This window comes from Selaginella moellendorffii, unplaced genomic scaffold, assembly GCF_000143415.4.
Source record: "Selaginella moellendorffii unplaced genomic scaffold, v1.0 SELMOscaffold_20, whole genome shotgun sequence".
Taxonomy (NCBI): Eukaryota; Viridiplantae; Streptophyta; class Lycopodiopsida; order Selaginellales; family Selaginellaceae; genus Selaginella; species Selaginella moellendorffii.
Window position 1 is genome coordinate 1,541,627 of NW_003314281.1, and position 16,099 is coordinate 1,557,725.

The 16,099-nt window shown below is 47.2% G+C and overlaps 5 protein-coding genes across 6 annotated transcripts; 4 read left to right on the forward strand and 1 right to left on the reverse strand.

Moving 5' to 3' along the window:
* Positions 1 to 18: 18 nt before the first annotated feature.
* Positions 19 to 4,084, forward strand: LOC9636808 (26S proteasome non-ATPase regulatory subunit 2 homolog A). Its single transcript, XM_024677602.1, has 24 exons — positions 19 to 180; positions 248 to 348; positions 404 to 524; positions 589 to 648; positions 700 to 767; positions 823 to 865; positions 909 to 1,013; positions 1,067 to 1,149; positions 1,195 to 1,309; positions 1,364 to 1,438; positions 1,484 to 1,642; positions 1,689 to 1,796; positions 1,847 to 1,951; positions 2,010 to 2,150; positions 2,201 to 2,305; positions 2,353 to 2,565; positions 2,615 to 2,728; positions 2,781 to 2,996; positions 3,049 to 3,108; positions 3,171 to 3,284; positions 3,356 to 3,441; positions 3,504 to 3,612; positions 3,682 to 3,860; positions 3,924 to 4,084. Exons 1-24 carry the CDS (start codon positions 85 to 87, stop codon positions 4,003 to 4,005), a joined length of 2,658 nt encoding a protein of 885 aa, XP_024533370.1. The 5' UTR covers positions 19 to 84; the 3' UTR covers positions 4,006 to 4,084.
* LOC112347178 (flagellar radial spoke protein 2-like) lies at positions 4,009 to 6,971 on the forward strand. 2 transcript variants are annotated; one of them, XM_024677604.1, is made up of 9 exons: positions 4,009 to 4,472; positions 4,652 to 5,007; positions 5,062 to 5,134; positions 5,228 to 5,307; positions 5,360 to 6,133; positions 6,179 to 6,244; positions 6,297 to 6,572; positions 6,629 to 6,824; positions 6,883 to 6,971. In XM_024677604.1, exons 1-7 carry the CDS (start codon positions 4,031 to 4,033, stop codon positions 6,411 to 6,413), a joined length of 1,908 nt encoding a protein of 635 aa, XP_024533372.1. In that variant the 5' UTR covers positions 4,009 to 4,030; the 3' UTR covers positions 6,414 to 6,572; positions 6,629 to 6,824; positions 6,883 to 6,971. The 2 variants fall into 2 exon arrangements, with proteins under 2 accessions (XP_024533372.1, XP_024533371.1); XM_024677603.1 differs by having other exon boundaries at positions 4,652 to 5,134.
* Positions 6,972 to 7,075: 104 nt separating this feature from the next.
* Positions 7,076 to 8,317, forward strand: LOC9636809. The gene has a single exon (XM_002972756.2). It carries the CDS (start codon positions 7,076 to 7,078, stop codon positions 8,315 to 8,317), a length of 1,242 nt encoding a protein of 413 aa, XP_002972802.2.
* Positions 8,318 to 8,346: 29 nt separating this feature from the next.
* On the reverse strand, positions 8,347 to 10,405 carry LOC112347179 (pentatricopeptide repeat-containing protein At4g02750-like). The gene has a single exon (XM_024677605.1). The coding sequence runs from the start codon at positions 10,202 to 10,204 to the stop codon at positions 8,399 to 8,401; it is 1,806 nt and encodes a 601-aa protein (XP_024533373.1). The 5' UTR covers positions 10,205 to 10,405; the 3' UTR covers positions 8,347 to 8,398.
* Positions 10,406 to 11,401: 996 nt separating this feature from the next.
* LOC112347191 (pentatricopeptide repeat-containing protein At1g19720-like) lies at positions 11,402 to 15,055 on the forward strand. Its single transcript, XM_024677657.1, has 2 exons — positions 11,402 to 12,840; positions 13,021 to 15,055. The coding sequence occupies exons 1-2, from the start codon at positions 11,402 to 11,404 to the stop codon at positions 15,053 to 15,055; spliced, it is 3,474 nt and encodes a 1,157-aa protein (XP_024533425.1).
* Positions 15,056 to 16,099: the final 1,044 nt, after the last annotated feature.

The following is a 16,099-nucleotide window of genomic DNA, read 5'->3' on the forward strand; positions in this document are numbered from 1 at the left end:
AAAGAAAGAAGGTCTTTCTTTTGATTGGTTACAAATTGGGGTCATGGTTTAGGGTTTGTTTGGAGGAGCTGGGAAGTAGGTTCCATGGCGCCAGACCTCAAGAGCGACTCCTCGGCTCCACAGCCACCGGCGAAACCGGCCAAGGATGCCAAGAAGAAGAAGGACGAGAAGGAGGATCTGGTACGTGTGCTAGCTCTGCTCATGCGGGATTTGATTTGCCGACATTGGAATTTGCGTTTGCGTCTAGTCGGAGGAAGATTTGGCGCTCAAGCAGCAGCTGGAACTCTATGTGGAGAGGGCGCAGGACAGCGATCCTGGAGTCCAGAGGCTGGCTCTGGAGAGTATGAGGTACGCGAGTAGGAGTTTAATCGTTCGTGTTGTGAGGAGCTGTGTGTATGCGCAGGCAAGAGATTCGGAGTGCTACAAGCTCCATGACTTCCGTGCCCAAGCCGCTGAAATTCCTCCGCCCGCATTATGGGACTTTGAAGGCGTTCTTCCAGAAAATGCCCGAGTCGGAGCTCAAAGTGAGTAGTGCTTTGAGAAATGTGAAGCTCACGAATTTTTTCTTTCTCTTCCTTTTCCTGATAGATGTATATGGCTGATATCATCTCGGTTTTGGCACTTACCATGTCGGAAGAAGGAGAAAGGGTATGTTGAAGCTAATTTTGTTATATCAGGAACACTGAAACACTCTTGCAGGAGAGCTTGCAATATAGATTGCTCGGCTCTAAGGGTGACTTGGGTTCATGGGGCCACGAATACGTCAGGTTTGTGACAGTACGCTAGCTGTTTCTTTACCGAGTAAATTGAGCTTGATTACAGAAATTTGGCTGGAGAAATTGGCCTCGAATTCCAAAAGCGTCGGGTATGTCTTTGTTTATAGTTCTTTTGCTGATTTTATCATGCAGTCGGAGGAAGAGTACATCAGCAGCTTGATGGATTTAGTAAAGCAAATTGTACCATTCCACTTGCAGCACAATGCAGAACCTGAAGCTGTAGATCTGCTAATGGAAGTAAGTAAATTTTATTTCTTGAACATGCTTACGAACTTGCATGATGTTCGAAGGTTGAAACGCTTGACATTCTACCCAAATTCATGGAGAAAGCCAACTTCAAAAGGACGTGTTCCTATCTCTTAAGCTGTGCTAGGTATGTTTCTGTACGTCTTCCGCAGTCACTCATCCATTATTGCAGCTACGTACCTGAGCTAGAGGACATATCAGTCTTGGACATCGCTTATCAAATCTATTCCAAATTTGAGCAGCATACTGATGCTTTGAGGGTTGCTCTTCGGTTGGGCAACTTGCAGGTTTGCTTCAAGTCATGTGTTAAATATGTGTCTGATGCAAATATATTCTGTTAGTACGCTCGGGCTACATTTGCAGCTTGCAAGGATTTATCGGAAAGGAAGCAGCTCTGCTACATCCTTGCCCGACAGGTAATCCTTCTGAGTGATCTTCAGTGCTAAAACTGTTGTTCACAGAGTGAAACGGTAGAGCTGGATGACGAAATTCCTATGGAGGATGAGCATCGTGACGTGTTACAAGACATTATGAACAACACGAAGCTATGTGAAGGATATCTGACTCTCGCACGGGATCTTGATGTGATGGAGCCCAAAGTACCTGAAGATATATACAAGGTACGGGCGTTTCTTTGACTTTCTCCTCATTCGAGTTGTACCACAGGCTCATTTAATTGATGGAAGAGCGAGTGCCGGAGCTAGTGTTGATTCGGCTAGACAAAACCTTGCAGCCACTTTCGTCAATGCTTTCGTCAACGCTGGTTTTGGACAGGTGAACATGAACTGATTTTCAGGATGTGCACTAAAATTATTTCTTTCCAGGATCACTTAATGACATCTCCTGCTGAGTCTTCTGGATCAACCAGCACTGGTAACTGGCTTTTTAAAAACAAAGAACATGGAAAGGCCAGCGCTACTGCCAGTTTGGTAAGGCACCTTGCTAAAGAAACCTGTCCACTGTAACTTACCGGCCGTAATCGTTCAGGGTCTTATCACCTTGTGGGATGTTGATGGAGGCCTCCCACAAATTGATAAGTATCTATACAGTACCGATAACCATGTTGTCGCGGGAGCTCTCTTGGCTGTTGGAATTATCAATTGTGGAATTCGTAATGACTGCGATCCGGTGAGCAGTCCTTTCCTTTTAGTTGTGTGTTAACATTTATTTGCATGCAGGCGTATGCTCTTCTATATGACTCAGTAACTAAAGATGATCCTGCGGTACGTATTGGTGCTATTATGGGTCTTGGCCTAGCATATGCCGGCACACAAAAAGAAGAGGTTCGTTTCTTCTACCAGTTAGGTAGCGCATTGACACGTACTTACAGGTTCTCGAGCTTCTTACTCCAATCATATCTGACTCAAGGGTTGGAATTGATGTTGCTGGTTTTGCTGCACTATCTCTTGGACTTGTTTATGTTGCATCATGCCACGAAGATGCAGCACAAGCCATACTCCTTGCGATGATGGAACGAGACAACGACGATCCTTTGGCCAGGTTCTTGTGTCTGGGATTGGGACTTCTCTACCTTGGAAAGCAGGTAGTACGCTCTTCTTTGTTTGGGGATGTAAATCGAATTTTTCTGTCAGGACGCTGCTGAGGCCACCTTTGAAGTGGTTAAAACAGTAAACGAGAAGATTTCCAACTATTGCCAAGTGACTCTCGAATCTTGTACTTATGCTGGTACTGGAAATGTTTTGAAGGTATGTCTTTTTTATAGTGATACTGCAGTGGTATAATAATATTTTTGAGCAGGTCCAAAAATTCCTGAGTCAATGCTCTGATCATTTGGACAAAGGCGAGAGTCACCAGGGTGCAGCGGTTCTAGGCATTGGACTTGTTGCTATGGCAGAAGAGCTTGGGAGCGATATGGCTTTAAGAGCTCTAGAGCACCTTTTGCAGTATGGCGAGCCAAATATTCGTCGAGCCGTGCCTTTGGCTCTGGGTCTCTTGTCGATATCGAATCCGAAGGTAAGACTTGATTTTTCTTTAAAAATTGTGCTCATCTATTGGATTATATCAGATCAATGTCATGGACACATTGAGCAGGCTGAGCCATGACACAGACTCGGAAGTCGCGATGGTATGAGCTTTACGAGTTCTTCTCCGAATGAAATCGTTATTGTTCTCTCCTGTTTTTCCCAGGCTGCAACCATTTCTCTTGGACTTATTGGCGCCGGAACAAACAATGCGCGTATTGCGGGAATGCTTCGAAGCTTGTCCAGCTATTACTACAAGGATCCCAGCCTTCTGTTCTGCGTAAGTTTGATCTCTCTTGTTTTTCTTTTTTTTCTTCGTTTTCATCTTAGTTTTGTCAATCTCTGTCACAGGTTCGGATCGCCCAGGGACTTGTACACATGGGAAAGGGACTAATCACTTTAAATCCTTACCATTCTGATCGTTTCTTGCTCTCGACGTAAGCATCGACACTTGACTGCTTACACCTCTTTGTTCTTGCTCAATATCTCGCTTGTTTAGGCCTGCCATCGCCGGCATTGTTGCCGTTCTTCATGCGTGCTTGGATATGAAAGCCATCATCCTAGGGAAGTACCACTACGTTCTCTACTATCTCGTTCTAGCAATGCAGGTAAAATTGCTCATGTCCTTTTTTCTTTGTTCTGGGGGAGGTAACGCTGTCTTTCTTCCTTTTCTCCAGCCTAGGATGCTCATGACTGTAGACGAGAACTTAAAGCCACTGCCTGTGCCCGTTCGAGTGGGAATTGCTGTGGACACAGTCGGTCAGGCAGGGCGGCCCAAGAGCATAACAGGATTCCAAACGCACACCACTCCAGTTCTTCTTGCGACCGGTGAAAGAGCGGAGCTTGCCACTGAGAAGTAAGCTCAAAGAGAGATTTCTCTTTTTCTCTCTTGTTCTTCTCTAAGCGTCTGTTCTTCCAGGTACACACCCCTTTCATCTGTGTTGGAGGGATTCGTGGTTCTTCGTGAAAATCCAGACTACGTCGAGGACCACCTTAATTGAGAAAGAACCAAAGTTTTCGCTAAACATGGCCAGTTTTGTCAAAATCGACGGCCATCTAAAAATCTTCGTTGGCGCTTTATTTCAAATTTTAGGGCTAGAGTTTAGGGCGGGGAGAATGGAGGAGCAAGAGCGCTTCGATGTGGAGTACCTCAAGAGCACGGTCGCGGAGGTTCTCGCGAAGGGGTGCGCGGCGGTGGTGGCGGCGGAGCCCGGCGATCCGGTTGCGTATCTCAGCCTTTGGCTCCACAAGTACGTAGACAATGTGGAGGTTTTGGAGCGATTGAAGAGGGAAAAGGCTGTGGAGAAGCAGCTAGAAGAGGACCAAAAGGCCGTGGAGGTCGTGAGGAAGGAGCGCCTGGAATTCTCCAAATCATGGAGGGAGGATACTCTCAAGGCGTTGCGAGGGATCAAGAATGATCCTTATCTCTTGTGGAAGTCCACATTAGAGGCCATATCAATTTTCACTGGTATGCTTTCTCTCTTTCTTTTCTTCCATCTCTTTCTTCCTGCTTGCTGTTTTCTTTCTTGGAACTGAAAGGACTTTAGAATGCGTTTGCTTTCATAGCTGTGTCCAAACTTTGGAGACTTTCTCCCGTTTTTCTTTCATTGTTTCTGATAACGTCAACATCTTTTTGTTCCGAAACAGGTTGCAGCTCTGCCTATGTTGCAGCAGTCGCTGAGAAGATGTGGGAGCCTAAGCCAGATCCAAAACCAGAGGGCGAAGAAGGTGAGGAGGGTGAAGAGCCTCCGCCAGAAGAGGAAGAAGAGGAAGAGCCGGAGCCCGAGCCAGAACCAGAGGAGGAAGAGGAAGAGGTAGCTGAAGAAGGCGGCGGAGAAGGCGGAGCTGAGGGTGAAACGCCAGAAGGTGGTGAAGCTCCACCGAAGAAGAAAAAGAAAGAAAAGCCTCCCAAGCCAATCAACTACAAGAAGAAGATATTGATCTACACTGCTGCTACTCGAAGGAGCTTGTTTATCCTCAACAAGCAATACAACAAGAAGAAGGTAGCTAATGAGTTTGGAGCTTGGATGTCTTCAACTTTGCGTTTATTTCTTCAGGGTCCTGTAACTTTTAGGATATTGTTGGAACTACTGCCTCAACTGCACATCCCGAATGTGTTGTACCAAGAAAGTATGTGAAAGCTAGTTGTTTTTTTTTTTTTTTTTTTTTTTTTGAGAGAGAGAGAGAGTTTAATTCGTGCCACGGTGTCAAACAATCGTGCAGACATGCAGTTCTTCGGTGCTGTTCCAAGGCTGGGCGCTTATTTTGCAGTTCCATTGGTTATCAATACAGTCCCTCCTGAGGTTGTATCTCTCTTGCAATGCTCCACATTTTTTATAGTTAATATGTTTCCAGATCGTGGCCATATTGTGCGCGGACACGTTGAAAGGAGACGAGTATGGCACTGCGAAACCTTTTGACGATTCTGAGAGGGACTTCATTTCAAGAGCTGCTACAATCTTGGGGAAAGTGCTGGCCGAAAACCACGTTGAAAACATAAAAGACTACAAAACTGAGGAACTAATGGCCCAACTCAAAGAGAAGCTGAAGCAGATAGAAGTTGACAGAAAGGCGGCCTTGAAAAAGGAGAAGGCGGAAAAGCTGGCTGCAGAGAGAGCTGCAAGGAAAGCTGCTAGAGAGGCTGCTAAAGAGAAGGCCAAGGCAGAAGGTAAGGATGAAGAAGAACCGGAAGAACCGGAACCGGAACCGGAGCCAGAGCCAGAACCAGAGGCTGCTGAAGAAAAGGGTGGTGAAGGAGGTGAAGCTGAAGAAGAGGAAGAGAAGGAGGAAGAGGAAGGTCCTCCTGAGGAAGAAGCATCACCAGAAGAAGAACCAGAACCTGAAGAGCCAGAAGAACCCGAAGAGGAGCCACCAGAAGAAGAGTCTCCTGCCGAGGGTGAAGTTGTCGATGAGAAGCAAAAGCTCTTGAAGACTTTACAGCGGGACATTGCGAAAGCTAAGAAGAAGATTGAAAAGCTCGAGGCAAAGAATGCCAAAGCCAAGGAGGTTATGGAGAAGAAGGCCGAGACTGTTGCAAAGCTGGAAGACGAGATGGCTGTATCTCAGTCACTTTTGGGCCACTTACAAAACTTGCTGGGTGGTGTGATGGAGCTTATCAACGGAATTCAGGTATGTTTGAATACATACCAATCGTGATCTCATACTTGCTTTCAGGACGTTGAAAGAAACCGTATCATACGGTGGTGCTTTCCTCCTACAAATGTCTATCGTGTTTTGAAGGTCTGCAATGATCAATGTCATTGATGAACGTCTGATTATGTCTTTCATGCAGGGAATGCTCCATATTCTTGGACACGAAAGGAACGTTGTGGACTGCTGGGTAACCGCGCGCGAAAGTTTCAAGTGCGACTTTTTCAAAGTTAGTTCTCCCCGCCCCAATACATTTTAAAAGCTAGCACCACCAAAATGTGAGTCCTCGGATGCAATGTGCTAAGAACGAGGATGCACGAACGTCGTGCTAATAACACTTGTGCAGGAGCTACAAGAATACGATGCACTCAAGGAGGACAACCTGGACAAATGGAAATATGGCAAGAAGTGCTTGGATGTAAGCTTGTCCTGGTTTGCTCTAATCGAAAAAAACAACACTCAACCTGCTTGCAGGAGCTCAAGGACGACATGATGAAGGCAGACCCTCCTATGGGATTTGTAAGTTCCTACCTCTAAAAAGAGGTGTTTTGCATTTCTCTGATGCGAGCCACGACAGCTTGGGAGGCGCTGGCTACTTGCTGTGAAGAAGTTGATGACGGCAGGCGTCAAGCATAAGAAACTCACTCGAAAGACTGAAGCTGCAACGCTGGTATGTACTCTAAGAACTCCCATCGTCCGTGAGACATCTAGTGGCTCTTCCTTTTCAGGTGTTCGCTGAGGCACAACTCAAACAATTGGTTGCAGAGATGGATTTAAAAGTGGTTCAGGAGGAGGATGCCAGGCTGACTGCTGAAGAGCAGAAGGTGCAAGCTGACATCGAGGCAGACAGAATTGCGAAAGAAGGAGCTGCTGCTGCTGCTGCTGCTGCTGCTGGCGGTGAAGCACCTACGGAAGGGTGAAATGGGGACTTATAAGGACAAGGGGGAGGATTTTGGGGACATAATAAAAGGTGGCGGACCACGGATCCTTTTCTTAATGCTGGGCAGAAACATATTGGTCGGAGTTTCGCTATTACTGTTGCTGCTGCTGCTGCTCGACCACAGTCCGGGCGATAGGGATGAAGGTGGAATCCACTTCGGAGAATCGGGTCCTCTTGAGAATATTATCCAAGGGAAGAGGACAGCAGTGTGCTTGGTTGGAGAAGCACGTCACTTGGAGCTCACGGGGCCGAGCATCCGCAAATACGTTCTCGAGACTCTGAAGAACAGCAGCGTTTTCATCAACATGCCCCTGGACAGCAACTCATACAAAATGTTCGTGCTCGATGGCGGCGGTGGATCTTACAACTTCACGTCGGCAAACATCTTCTCGCCGCAATACATATGGGAGACAAAGGTTTCCAGAGAAACCTTGACAGCCAAAAAGTCGCCCCGAGCGCTCCAAGGCCTGCTCCAGTACTTCGCCTTGAACGAAGGCTGCGAGACGATGATCCGGCAGCAGGAGGAGCTCCAGGGCTTCAAGTACGACTGGATCGTCAGGACGCGGCTGGATACGTTCTGGACAGCCCCGATACCCGTGGAGTACCGAAACTCCACGTACACAGTTCCTCGCGGGACGAGATACGGTGGCTACAACGATCGACTGGGTGTTGGGGACAGGAAAACGAGCAGAATCGCGCTCCAGCGTCTCTCCGCGTTGCCGCTCATCCACTCGGCTGGCTACCGGAGCGAGAACTCAGAGTCGGTCTATAAAGCACAGCTCAAGGTTGGGAACGTGAAGGTGGCGGAGGACGAGTTTTCTTTCTGCGTGCTAAGCAACCGGAGCTTTCCTTACCCGCCAGGAAGGCACGGAGCGCTCGTAGCTTCGATCCAAGGCAAGGGGCCGCTGAACGGAGCGTACTGCCGGCCGTGTAGGCCGTCCGAAAGCTCCAGCCGGTCTCGGGAGATGGTGGAGAGGATGGTCGACGCTTGGATTCCCAGCGAAGCCGCGGAGGTGGAAGTGTGTGACGGATCTGGGGGCTGGAAAGCGGGCTGGCCGGAAGTGTTTGATGCCGTGGCCGGGGAGGAGGCGGCCGCATTGAGGAAGGAGAGCGATGGCATGAGCAAGGCCGAGTGCGTTTCGAGGCTCGCGAGATTCAAGGACCGATGGAGCTCCTGGAAGGGCCCGAGTACTACGTTGATCTGCGAGCTAATGGACCGTTGACTTTTCTTGTCCGTTGACCTTATGGTGAGTCAGTAGTGTCTGAAAATATCGACACGGTCAAGCCGTTGAATTTCACAATGGTCAATTTTGATCCAAACGATCTCCACGGTCATTTGCGTACATGGTGTAGAGCAGAACGTATGGCGCGGACTTTAGCGTGGTGAGCTTGGAGGCTCGCTTGGCCGCGTGGGATCCCCGGCCAACGTCGTGGTGGAGCTTGCAAGATCCCACCAGCGTCATCCAGGCAGCAGAGTCCGGGGTGTAAGGCATGGATTGGACGAGCTCCTGGGCCTTTTCGAGATGCCCCGAGCGTCCCATGACGCCCACCAGGCACCCGAAGTGTTCCATCGTCGGGACCATCCCTCGGTCCTGGATCATCGATCCAAACAGGCTCCGGCTCTCGCTCAGCAGGCCGAGGTGACTGCAAACGCTGAGAATGTCGACGAAGGTTATGTCGTTGAGGCTCGAGGCTTCGAGATCCATGTCGCGGAGGATCTCCACGGCGGGGGAGTAGCGTCCGTTCAGTGCGTACACGGAAACCATCGAGTTCCACGAGACCTCGTTGCGCAGCGGCATGGAATCAAACACGAGTTTCGCGAGCTCCACCTCCCCGATCTGTCCGTACATGGAGATCATGCTTGTCCAGGAGACGATGTCTCGCACGGTCATGCTGTCGAAGATGCTCTTGGCTTCGTGGAGGTGGCCGTGGTAGAGGTGGGCGACAATGAGAGCCGTCCACGACGCCTCATCCAGGCGCTCCATTCTGGTGAGGAGCTTCTCGGCCTCGACGAGATACCCTGCCTGGGCATATGCCGCGATTAGGACGTTCCAGGAGCTCGTGTCCCTCTCGGGCATGGTATCGAAAATGGCGCGCGCTTGCTCCAGATGCCCATGCTGCGAATATCCAGTCAAGATGGTATTCCAGGTCACCATGTTGACTTTGATAAGAGAGTCAAAGAGTTTTCTTGCCTCGTCCATTTGGCCTCTGAAGGTATATGCCGCCACCATTGCCGTGGAGGCCACCACGTTGTGGAAGGGCATCTTTTCAAAGAGTTCGCGCGCCCTGTCTGGCTCCCCGTTATGAGCGTATGCCTGGATCATGGCGGTCCACGTAACGAGATCGCGCTCGGGCATGGAATCAAAGGTCTTTCTTGCTAAAACGAGATGCCCAGCAAGTGAATAAGCTGTGATCACGCACGTCCAGCTGATAAGATCCCGTTCAGCCATGGCTTGGAACAAATGCAGCGTTTTTTGTAGTTGATTATCTTGTGCAAAGGCATCCATGATCGCGTTCCAGGACGAAACATTGTGTTCTGGCATAGAATCAAAAAATAGCTCCGCTGATTCCAAATGCCCGTGCTGGGCAAATGCCGCAAGAAGAGCATTCCAGGATATAATATTTCTCTCGGGCATTAGATCGAAGACGACCTTTGCTTTTTCAATCTCTCCCTCTTGTGCATAGGCACCAAGGATCGCTGTCCAGGAAACAAGGGTTCTCTCGGGCATAGATTCGAAGAGCTTGCGTGCTTGGGCTAGATCCCGGGCCTGGGCATACGCGGTGAGGATTGTCGTCCAGGAGATCACGTGCTGGAGAGGCATGCCATCGAACAGCGAGCGCGCATCGTCGATCCATCCGTTCTTGGCGCACGCCTCGATCACGATGTTATATGAGAAGAGGTTAGGGTTCTTGATAGCGTGAAAGGTTTCCAACGCCAGTTGGGGGCTGTGGCACTTCCCGTAGGCCTCGATCATCAGATTGCTGAGGTATCTGTCCCCTCTCTCCCGGATTTTCAGATCGATCGCCCGCGCGGCGGCAAAATCCCCCACATTTCCAATGTCCCGCAGTGATTGGGAGAGAGCGACTTGGTCGAGAACTCTCGGCTCCATGGCCAGGCATTCTAGCTGTCAATAATTTGTTCTCCTCCGGCTCTAGTTCGTGCTAGCGGCGAGTCCAATCATTTGGTTGAGGCAAGATATCTCGCCAATCTACTGATCGAGGCGTATGGAAAATGCGAGTGGCCCGTGGAGGTTCAAGGCTAATAAATTCTGCATCCTTTGTTTGTAATACTATTGACTTTTAAAACAAAAGACCAATTATATTTAAGCCTTTATTTAATTTTCAAATTCTAATATTTTATTCTTTCATAAAAATGGTTGAATGTGAAAACTAAAACAAAATTTATCAATAATTTTATTTTTAATTTTCTTTACCTAACATGAGTTATAAAATTTTAAAAAATAGATTTTTTTAATTATTTAAAAATATTGATAAAAAAACTTAATAGAAAACATTATGCACTATACACATACAATCCTTGTTATAATTAATAAAACTATTTATCATATTTGTTATATATATATATATATATACACACACACACACATAGTTAAATTACATTATTTATTGCTTTCCAATCGAAATCACAATTCTTAACAAATACTTGAAAATTTGTTTAACAGCATTCTAATAAACTTCTCCTAGATTCTCGAGAAATGTTAATATAAATTTTCTAAATCTTATAATTTTACTTTAAAACTGTAATTTATTCCAAAATAATAACTATATTATTTTTAAACTCAAATACATATGTTTGTGATTTTTAAATTTTTTCTTCTATCAATTGCATAAGCTGTCAATTGTTTATAAGGTTTTATTCCTTTGATCACACATTTGATATAAGAAATTGAATAAAATCAAATTGTTATATTAAGTTATTACTATTTCTGAGTTTGTAATCAGTAAGCAAGAAAGACGTTTGATTCTATGCCGAGTGTGTGCAGCTCATTCAACTGATTGAGATGTTTTCCATAGTTAGATATCTTGTGCAAAGGAACCATGCATTTCTCCCATTGTGCTCCGCACTCCAAGTTGTCGTTTCGCCGAGTGGATGGAAAGACACGACATGAGTGGATGGTTTTGCTTATTTTTGTATCCTATACATGGAGAGAGGCATACGAATCAATGTTAGAGATTCTCGATCTGGATCTCCAGATCGATTGCCCGCGCGGCAAAATCCCCCGCATTTCACATGTCCCCAAGTGACTAGAATTCTCAGCTCCATGGCCAGGCATTCTAGCTAAGTTATGAGCGGCAATACTTCCACCAATTTCGCCCCACTTTCGCCTCCTCGGGCTCGATCCTCTTCTGGCACTGCCGACGATCTCGCCCGGAGGATCCGTGCCAGCGGCGAGTCCAAGCATCTGGCTGAGGCAAACCGACTGGACGCCGAGATCGCAGTAAGCAGCGAGCATCGCCGGGACAGATATCTCGCCAATCTACTGATCGAGGCGTTTGGAAAATGCGAGTGCCTGGCATCCGCGCGGAGGGTCTTTGACTCGATCGATGAGCCAAACATCTTCTCATGGAGCATCATCATCTCCGCCTATGCCCAGAATGGGCAAGTGGAAATTGCGAGGGACTTGTACGAAGGAATGCCTACTAAGAATGTGATCTCCGGGAACGCGCTCATAGCGGCATATGCCCAGAGCGGGAATATCCAGGCCGCCACGTCGATGTTTCGCCTGATGACTCAGCGCGACATTGTGACGTGGAATACCCTGCTGGCTGCATATTCCCAGCAGGGGCATCTGGCAGATGCGAAGAGAACCTTTGGTTCTATGCCCGAGAGAGATGTAGTATCGTGGACGACAATGCTGGGAGTCTACTGTCAAGATGGGAATCTTGAGGGATCCGAGAGAATCTTTAACTTGATGCCTGAAAAGAATATTGCCTCGTGGAACGCGCTCTTGGCCGCATATACCCAAAACAGGCATCTTGATGGTGCTAAAGAGACGTTTGCTTTGATGCCTTATAGGAATCTCGTGTCGTGGACGACGCTAATGGAGGCTTATGCAAAATCCGGGAATCTTTCAGACGCCAAGGAGACGTTCGACCAGATGCCGGAAAGGAATCTTGTGTCGTGGACCGTCATCCTGCTAGCATATGCCCAGCTTGGGCATATGGACAATGTCCGCGAGATGCTGGATGAGATTCCCCAGACGGACTCGGTGCTCCTGACTGCCATGATCACCTCATTTGCCCGCAGCGGGCATCTGATGGAATCCAAAGACATCTTCTTCGGCAGGATGAAAGGGTGCAAGAGCCTCGTCTCGTGGAACGCAATGCTGGACGCGTACGCGCTGAACGCGTGCTACGAGCAAGCGCTGAAGCTGCTCGAGTTCATGAGCTGGGAGGGCGTCCGGCCCGACGCCTTCACCTTCGTCACCATCCTCACGGCGTCGAGCCACCTGGGCGAGATCGAGAGGTGCAGAGAGGCTTTCGTCTCCATGGCGCAGGATCACGGGATGACCCCGGAGCTGGAGCATTACAGCTGCATGATCGACATTCTTGGGCGCGGTGGGCGACTTGACAAAGCCGAGGATCTCATCCGAAACATGCCGTTTCAGCCCGAGCCGGTCCTGTGGCTCACTCTGCTGGCTGCGTGTAAGATGCACGGGGACTTGGATCGAGCAGCTCGCATTGGAGAGGAGGTGTCGAGGCTGGATCCTCAGCGCGGATCTACGTATCTGCTGCTTTCAAGTGCCTTTCAAAAAGATAGTTGTTCCACATAAAACTCCACTCTTTTCTTATCAATAAGAAGAGTGTCTTGCTGCTACTATCAAGTTGCCACTATACTTATAAATGGATAGATGAAAAGATGCAAGACTTTAAAAAGAGAGTATCTAAGCTTTGATGATCTCAGGTCATATGGTACTGCATTGCAACAGGTGATTCGTTCCAAAGACATCTGTCGAGCAAAATCAATTCATGCAAAGCTTCAGGACAAGCAGCAAGATGGAAACACATTCCTTGGGAATCTCCTGGTGCAAATGTACGGAAGCTGCGGCAGCATTCAGGAATCGAGGCTGGCCTTTGATACCATCCAGCGGAAAAACGTCTTCTCATGGAACATCATGGTGTCCGCATTTGCCCACAATGGGTATTTGCAGGAAACTATGGCGGCCTTTGGAAAAATGCCCTCACACAATGTTGTGTCGTGGAATGCAGTGGCGGCAGCGCTGGTTCAGAGTGGGAGCTTGGAAGACGCACGGCAGGTGTTCTTGAGGATGCCCGAGAAAAACCTCGTGTCATGGAATGCTCTTCTTGGTTTACATGCCCAGGCAGGGCATTTGGTGGACGCGAAGCAGATCTTTGATGAGATGCCCCAAAGAGACGTTGTATCATGGAACACCCTTCTGTCAACCTTTGGACACGACAGAAAACAACATTCTATTGATTCCGCAATGCTCGTGTTTGATCGAATTCCGCAGCACAGCGTCGTAACTTGGAATTCAGTGATTACCGCGAATGCCTTGGCAGGACATCTTGACACTGCCAAAGCTCTGTTTTTTGGAATGCCGGAGAGGGACGCTGTCTCTTGGAACTCCATCGTTGCTGGTTTCGTGCAAGGCGGGCGGATAGCCGACGGCAAGATCATCTTCCGGAGAATGCCATTCCAGGATCTTGTATCACGGAACGCTGTGGCAGCGGCAGATGCGCTGGAAGGGGATCTTTGCTTTGCATTGCGGCTGTTCGAGCAGACGCGCAGCGCGATCATGGGCACGGCGCTCATCTCCGCCTACACCGCCTCCAATCGCCTCGAGGAAGCGCGCAAGATCTTTGCGATGATCCAAGACCAGGACGTGATTTCCTGGACGAGCATGATCGCGGGCTGCGCAGCGAACCAGCAGCTGGGCGAAGCGAGGCTGCTCTTCGATCGAATACCGCAGCGCGACACCATCTCCTGGACCTCGATGATCGCATCCTACGCTCAGGCCGGGGACCTCCAAGAATCCATGAGCCTCTTCTCCGCGGCGCCCCACCGCGATGGCGTCTCCTACAATGCCATGATCCAGGCCTACGTCGTGAGTGGCAAGCTCAATCAAGCCCGGGCGTTCTTTGAGCAGATGTGCGTGGATGGGCAGCACAATCCCGGATCCTGGAACACGATCATCGCGGCATACTCTCAAATCGGCCAGAGCCAGGAAGCGCTGAGAATCTTTCGCCGAATGGATCTGGAGGGCGTCCCAGCGAACGGCATTACCCTGATTTGCGCACTGGATGCTTGCACCAGCATCGCGGCGCTGGAGCTCGGCAGGATCATCCATGCCCACGCCATTGCCGCGCGGCTCTTCCGCGACGTTGGCGTCGCGACGCAGCTCATCGACATGTACGCGAAATGCGGCAAGCTCCGCGACGCGCGGCGCGTCTTCGATAAAATGGAGGAGCGAAACACACTGACGTGGAACACGGTTATTGCGGCGTACCAAGGCCATGGTCAGAATCCGTGCGACCGTACAGGTCACGTTTTGGGCCTCTTTCTGGCCATGGTGAGCGAGGGATTCGAACCCAGCGACGTGACAATGCTTAGCGTGATCTCTGCGTTTAGTCACGCTGGGCTCTTGGAAGAGAGCTCGCATTACTTTGTTTCTAGCTCCTGGGATTTTGGAGTGGCGGTGAAGCTCGATCACTACCAGTGTGTGATTGATCTCTTGAGCCGGCTTGGAGAGCTGGGGACTGGCGAGGAACTCGTCGAGAGAATGCCGTTTGAACCCGACTTAACTGCGTGGAAAACGCTGTTAAGCGCATGTAGAGTTCATGGAGATTGTGAACGAGCTGTGAGAGCTGCTGTGAATATTTTGGAGCTTGATCCGGACGATGGTTCTATTTATGCACTATTGGCTAACACCTACACATCCGATTTGGAGTTAAAAACTTCAAACCAAACATTGCATTAGATTCCTTGTGGATAACATTTTCAAATATTTCTTCACTCAATCCTCAAATGTCCATGAGACTTGTTTTTGGTGTTCTTTATCATGCACTATAGAAGTGTTATAAGTTACATGTCACATTAGTACATTTATCATTTCAGAAGAAATGTTCCATAATGCATAAAGAATTAATGTCACTACAATGGATTAATGTTTTTATTACATCTTCTCAATAAGGAGTAGAAAAAAAATAAAAAATAAAATGCAAATTAAATAATTGTAGAGTTAAATGATCTATAATTTATAAAGAAAAGATTAATCTTATTTCAGAATATACTAGAATATACTAGAAAGTGTTTATGAAGTTTTTAAATTATAAAAACAAGATTAATAAAAATAAAAATTATGCTTATATAATAGCTAAACTACTTTATATAAAGGGATTATAACAAATTACAAGATCTATTAATGCCTCATTTTTATATTCCTCTAGATCCCAGCCTTTTGATAAAAGAACATTAACTGCTTTCTATCTTTCCCATAAAAGTGGATGGAGAGTAAATATATATATGTATATATATGAAGCATTGTAAGAAAGTCAATAATATATATATATATATATATATATATATATATATATATATATATATACCAGTAATATCTCATTATTAAATACAGTCAAAATGTTATATAAACTTTTACTATATAAGATTAAGTTTATAAATTAGTGGAAGTTAGTATTTGAATATTGAGCTATGAATTTGTACAATTTGATTGGTTTGCTGATTTTAAATAATATATATTATTCATATTTATTTTAATATTAATATATTTTTGTGATTGCATAGAATATAGAATTATCATATTAAATTAGCCCAAAAGTCCTACCTTATATATTTGATAGCTACCAAAATACCATCAGATATTTTTTATTTTGTATTTTTACTTTTTTAGGAATGACAAAATTTATTTGACACATAATGTTAGTAGTTTCTTTAAATATGGTATTAAAAATATAGCTTAAAATTTAAAATTATTATAATACTTATGCTCTAGGTACTTGGAATT

Coding starts and splice junctions, on each gene's coding strand:
- LOC112347179 (XM_024677605.1), bottom strand. CDS start 10,204: ATGGAGCCGAGAGTTCTCGACCAAGTCGCTCTCTCCCAATCACTGCGG.
- LOC112347191 (XM_024677657.1), top strand. CDS start 11,402: ATGAGCGGCAATACTTCCACCAATTTCGCCCCACTTTCGCCTCCTCGG. Junction 12,841..13,020: donor GATCCTCAGCGCGGATCTAC/GTATCTGCTGCT, acceptor TGATGATCTCAG/GTCATATGGTACTGCATTGC.
- LOC9636809 (XM_002972756.2), top strand. CDS start 7,076: ATGGGGACTTATAAGGACAAGGGGGAGGATTTTGGGGACATAATAAAA.
- LOC9636808 (XM_024677602.1), top strand. CDS start 85: ATGGCGCCAGACCTCAAGAGCGACTCCTCGGCTCCACAGCCACCGGCG. Junction 1,014..1,066: donor CTGTAGATCTGCTAATGGAA/GTAAGTAAATTT, acceptor TGATGTTCGAAG/GTTGAAACGCTTGACATTCT. Junction 1,643..1,688: donor TACCTGAAGATATATACAAG/GTACGGGCGTTT, acceptor GTTGTACCACAG/GCTCATTTAATTGATGGAAG.
- LOC112347178 (XM_024677603.1), top strand. CDS start 4,031: ATGGCCAGTTTTGTCAAAATCGACGGCCATCTAAAAATCTTCGTTGGC. Junction 4,473..4,651: donor GGCCATATCAATTTTCACTG/GTATGCTTTCTC, acceptor GTTCCGAAACAG/GTTGCAGCTCTGCCTATGTT. Junction 6,245..6,296: donor ATGTCTATCGTGTTTTGAAG/GTCTGCAATGAT, acceptor TCTTTCATGCAG/GGAATGCTCCATATTCTTGG.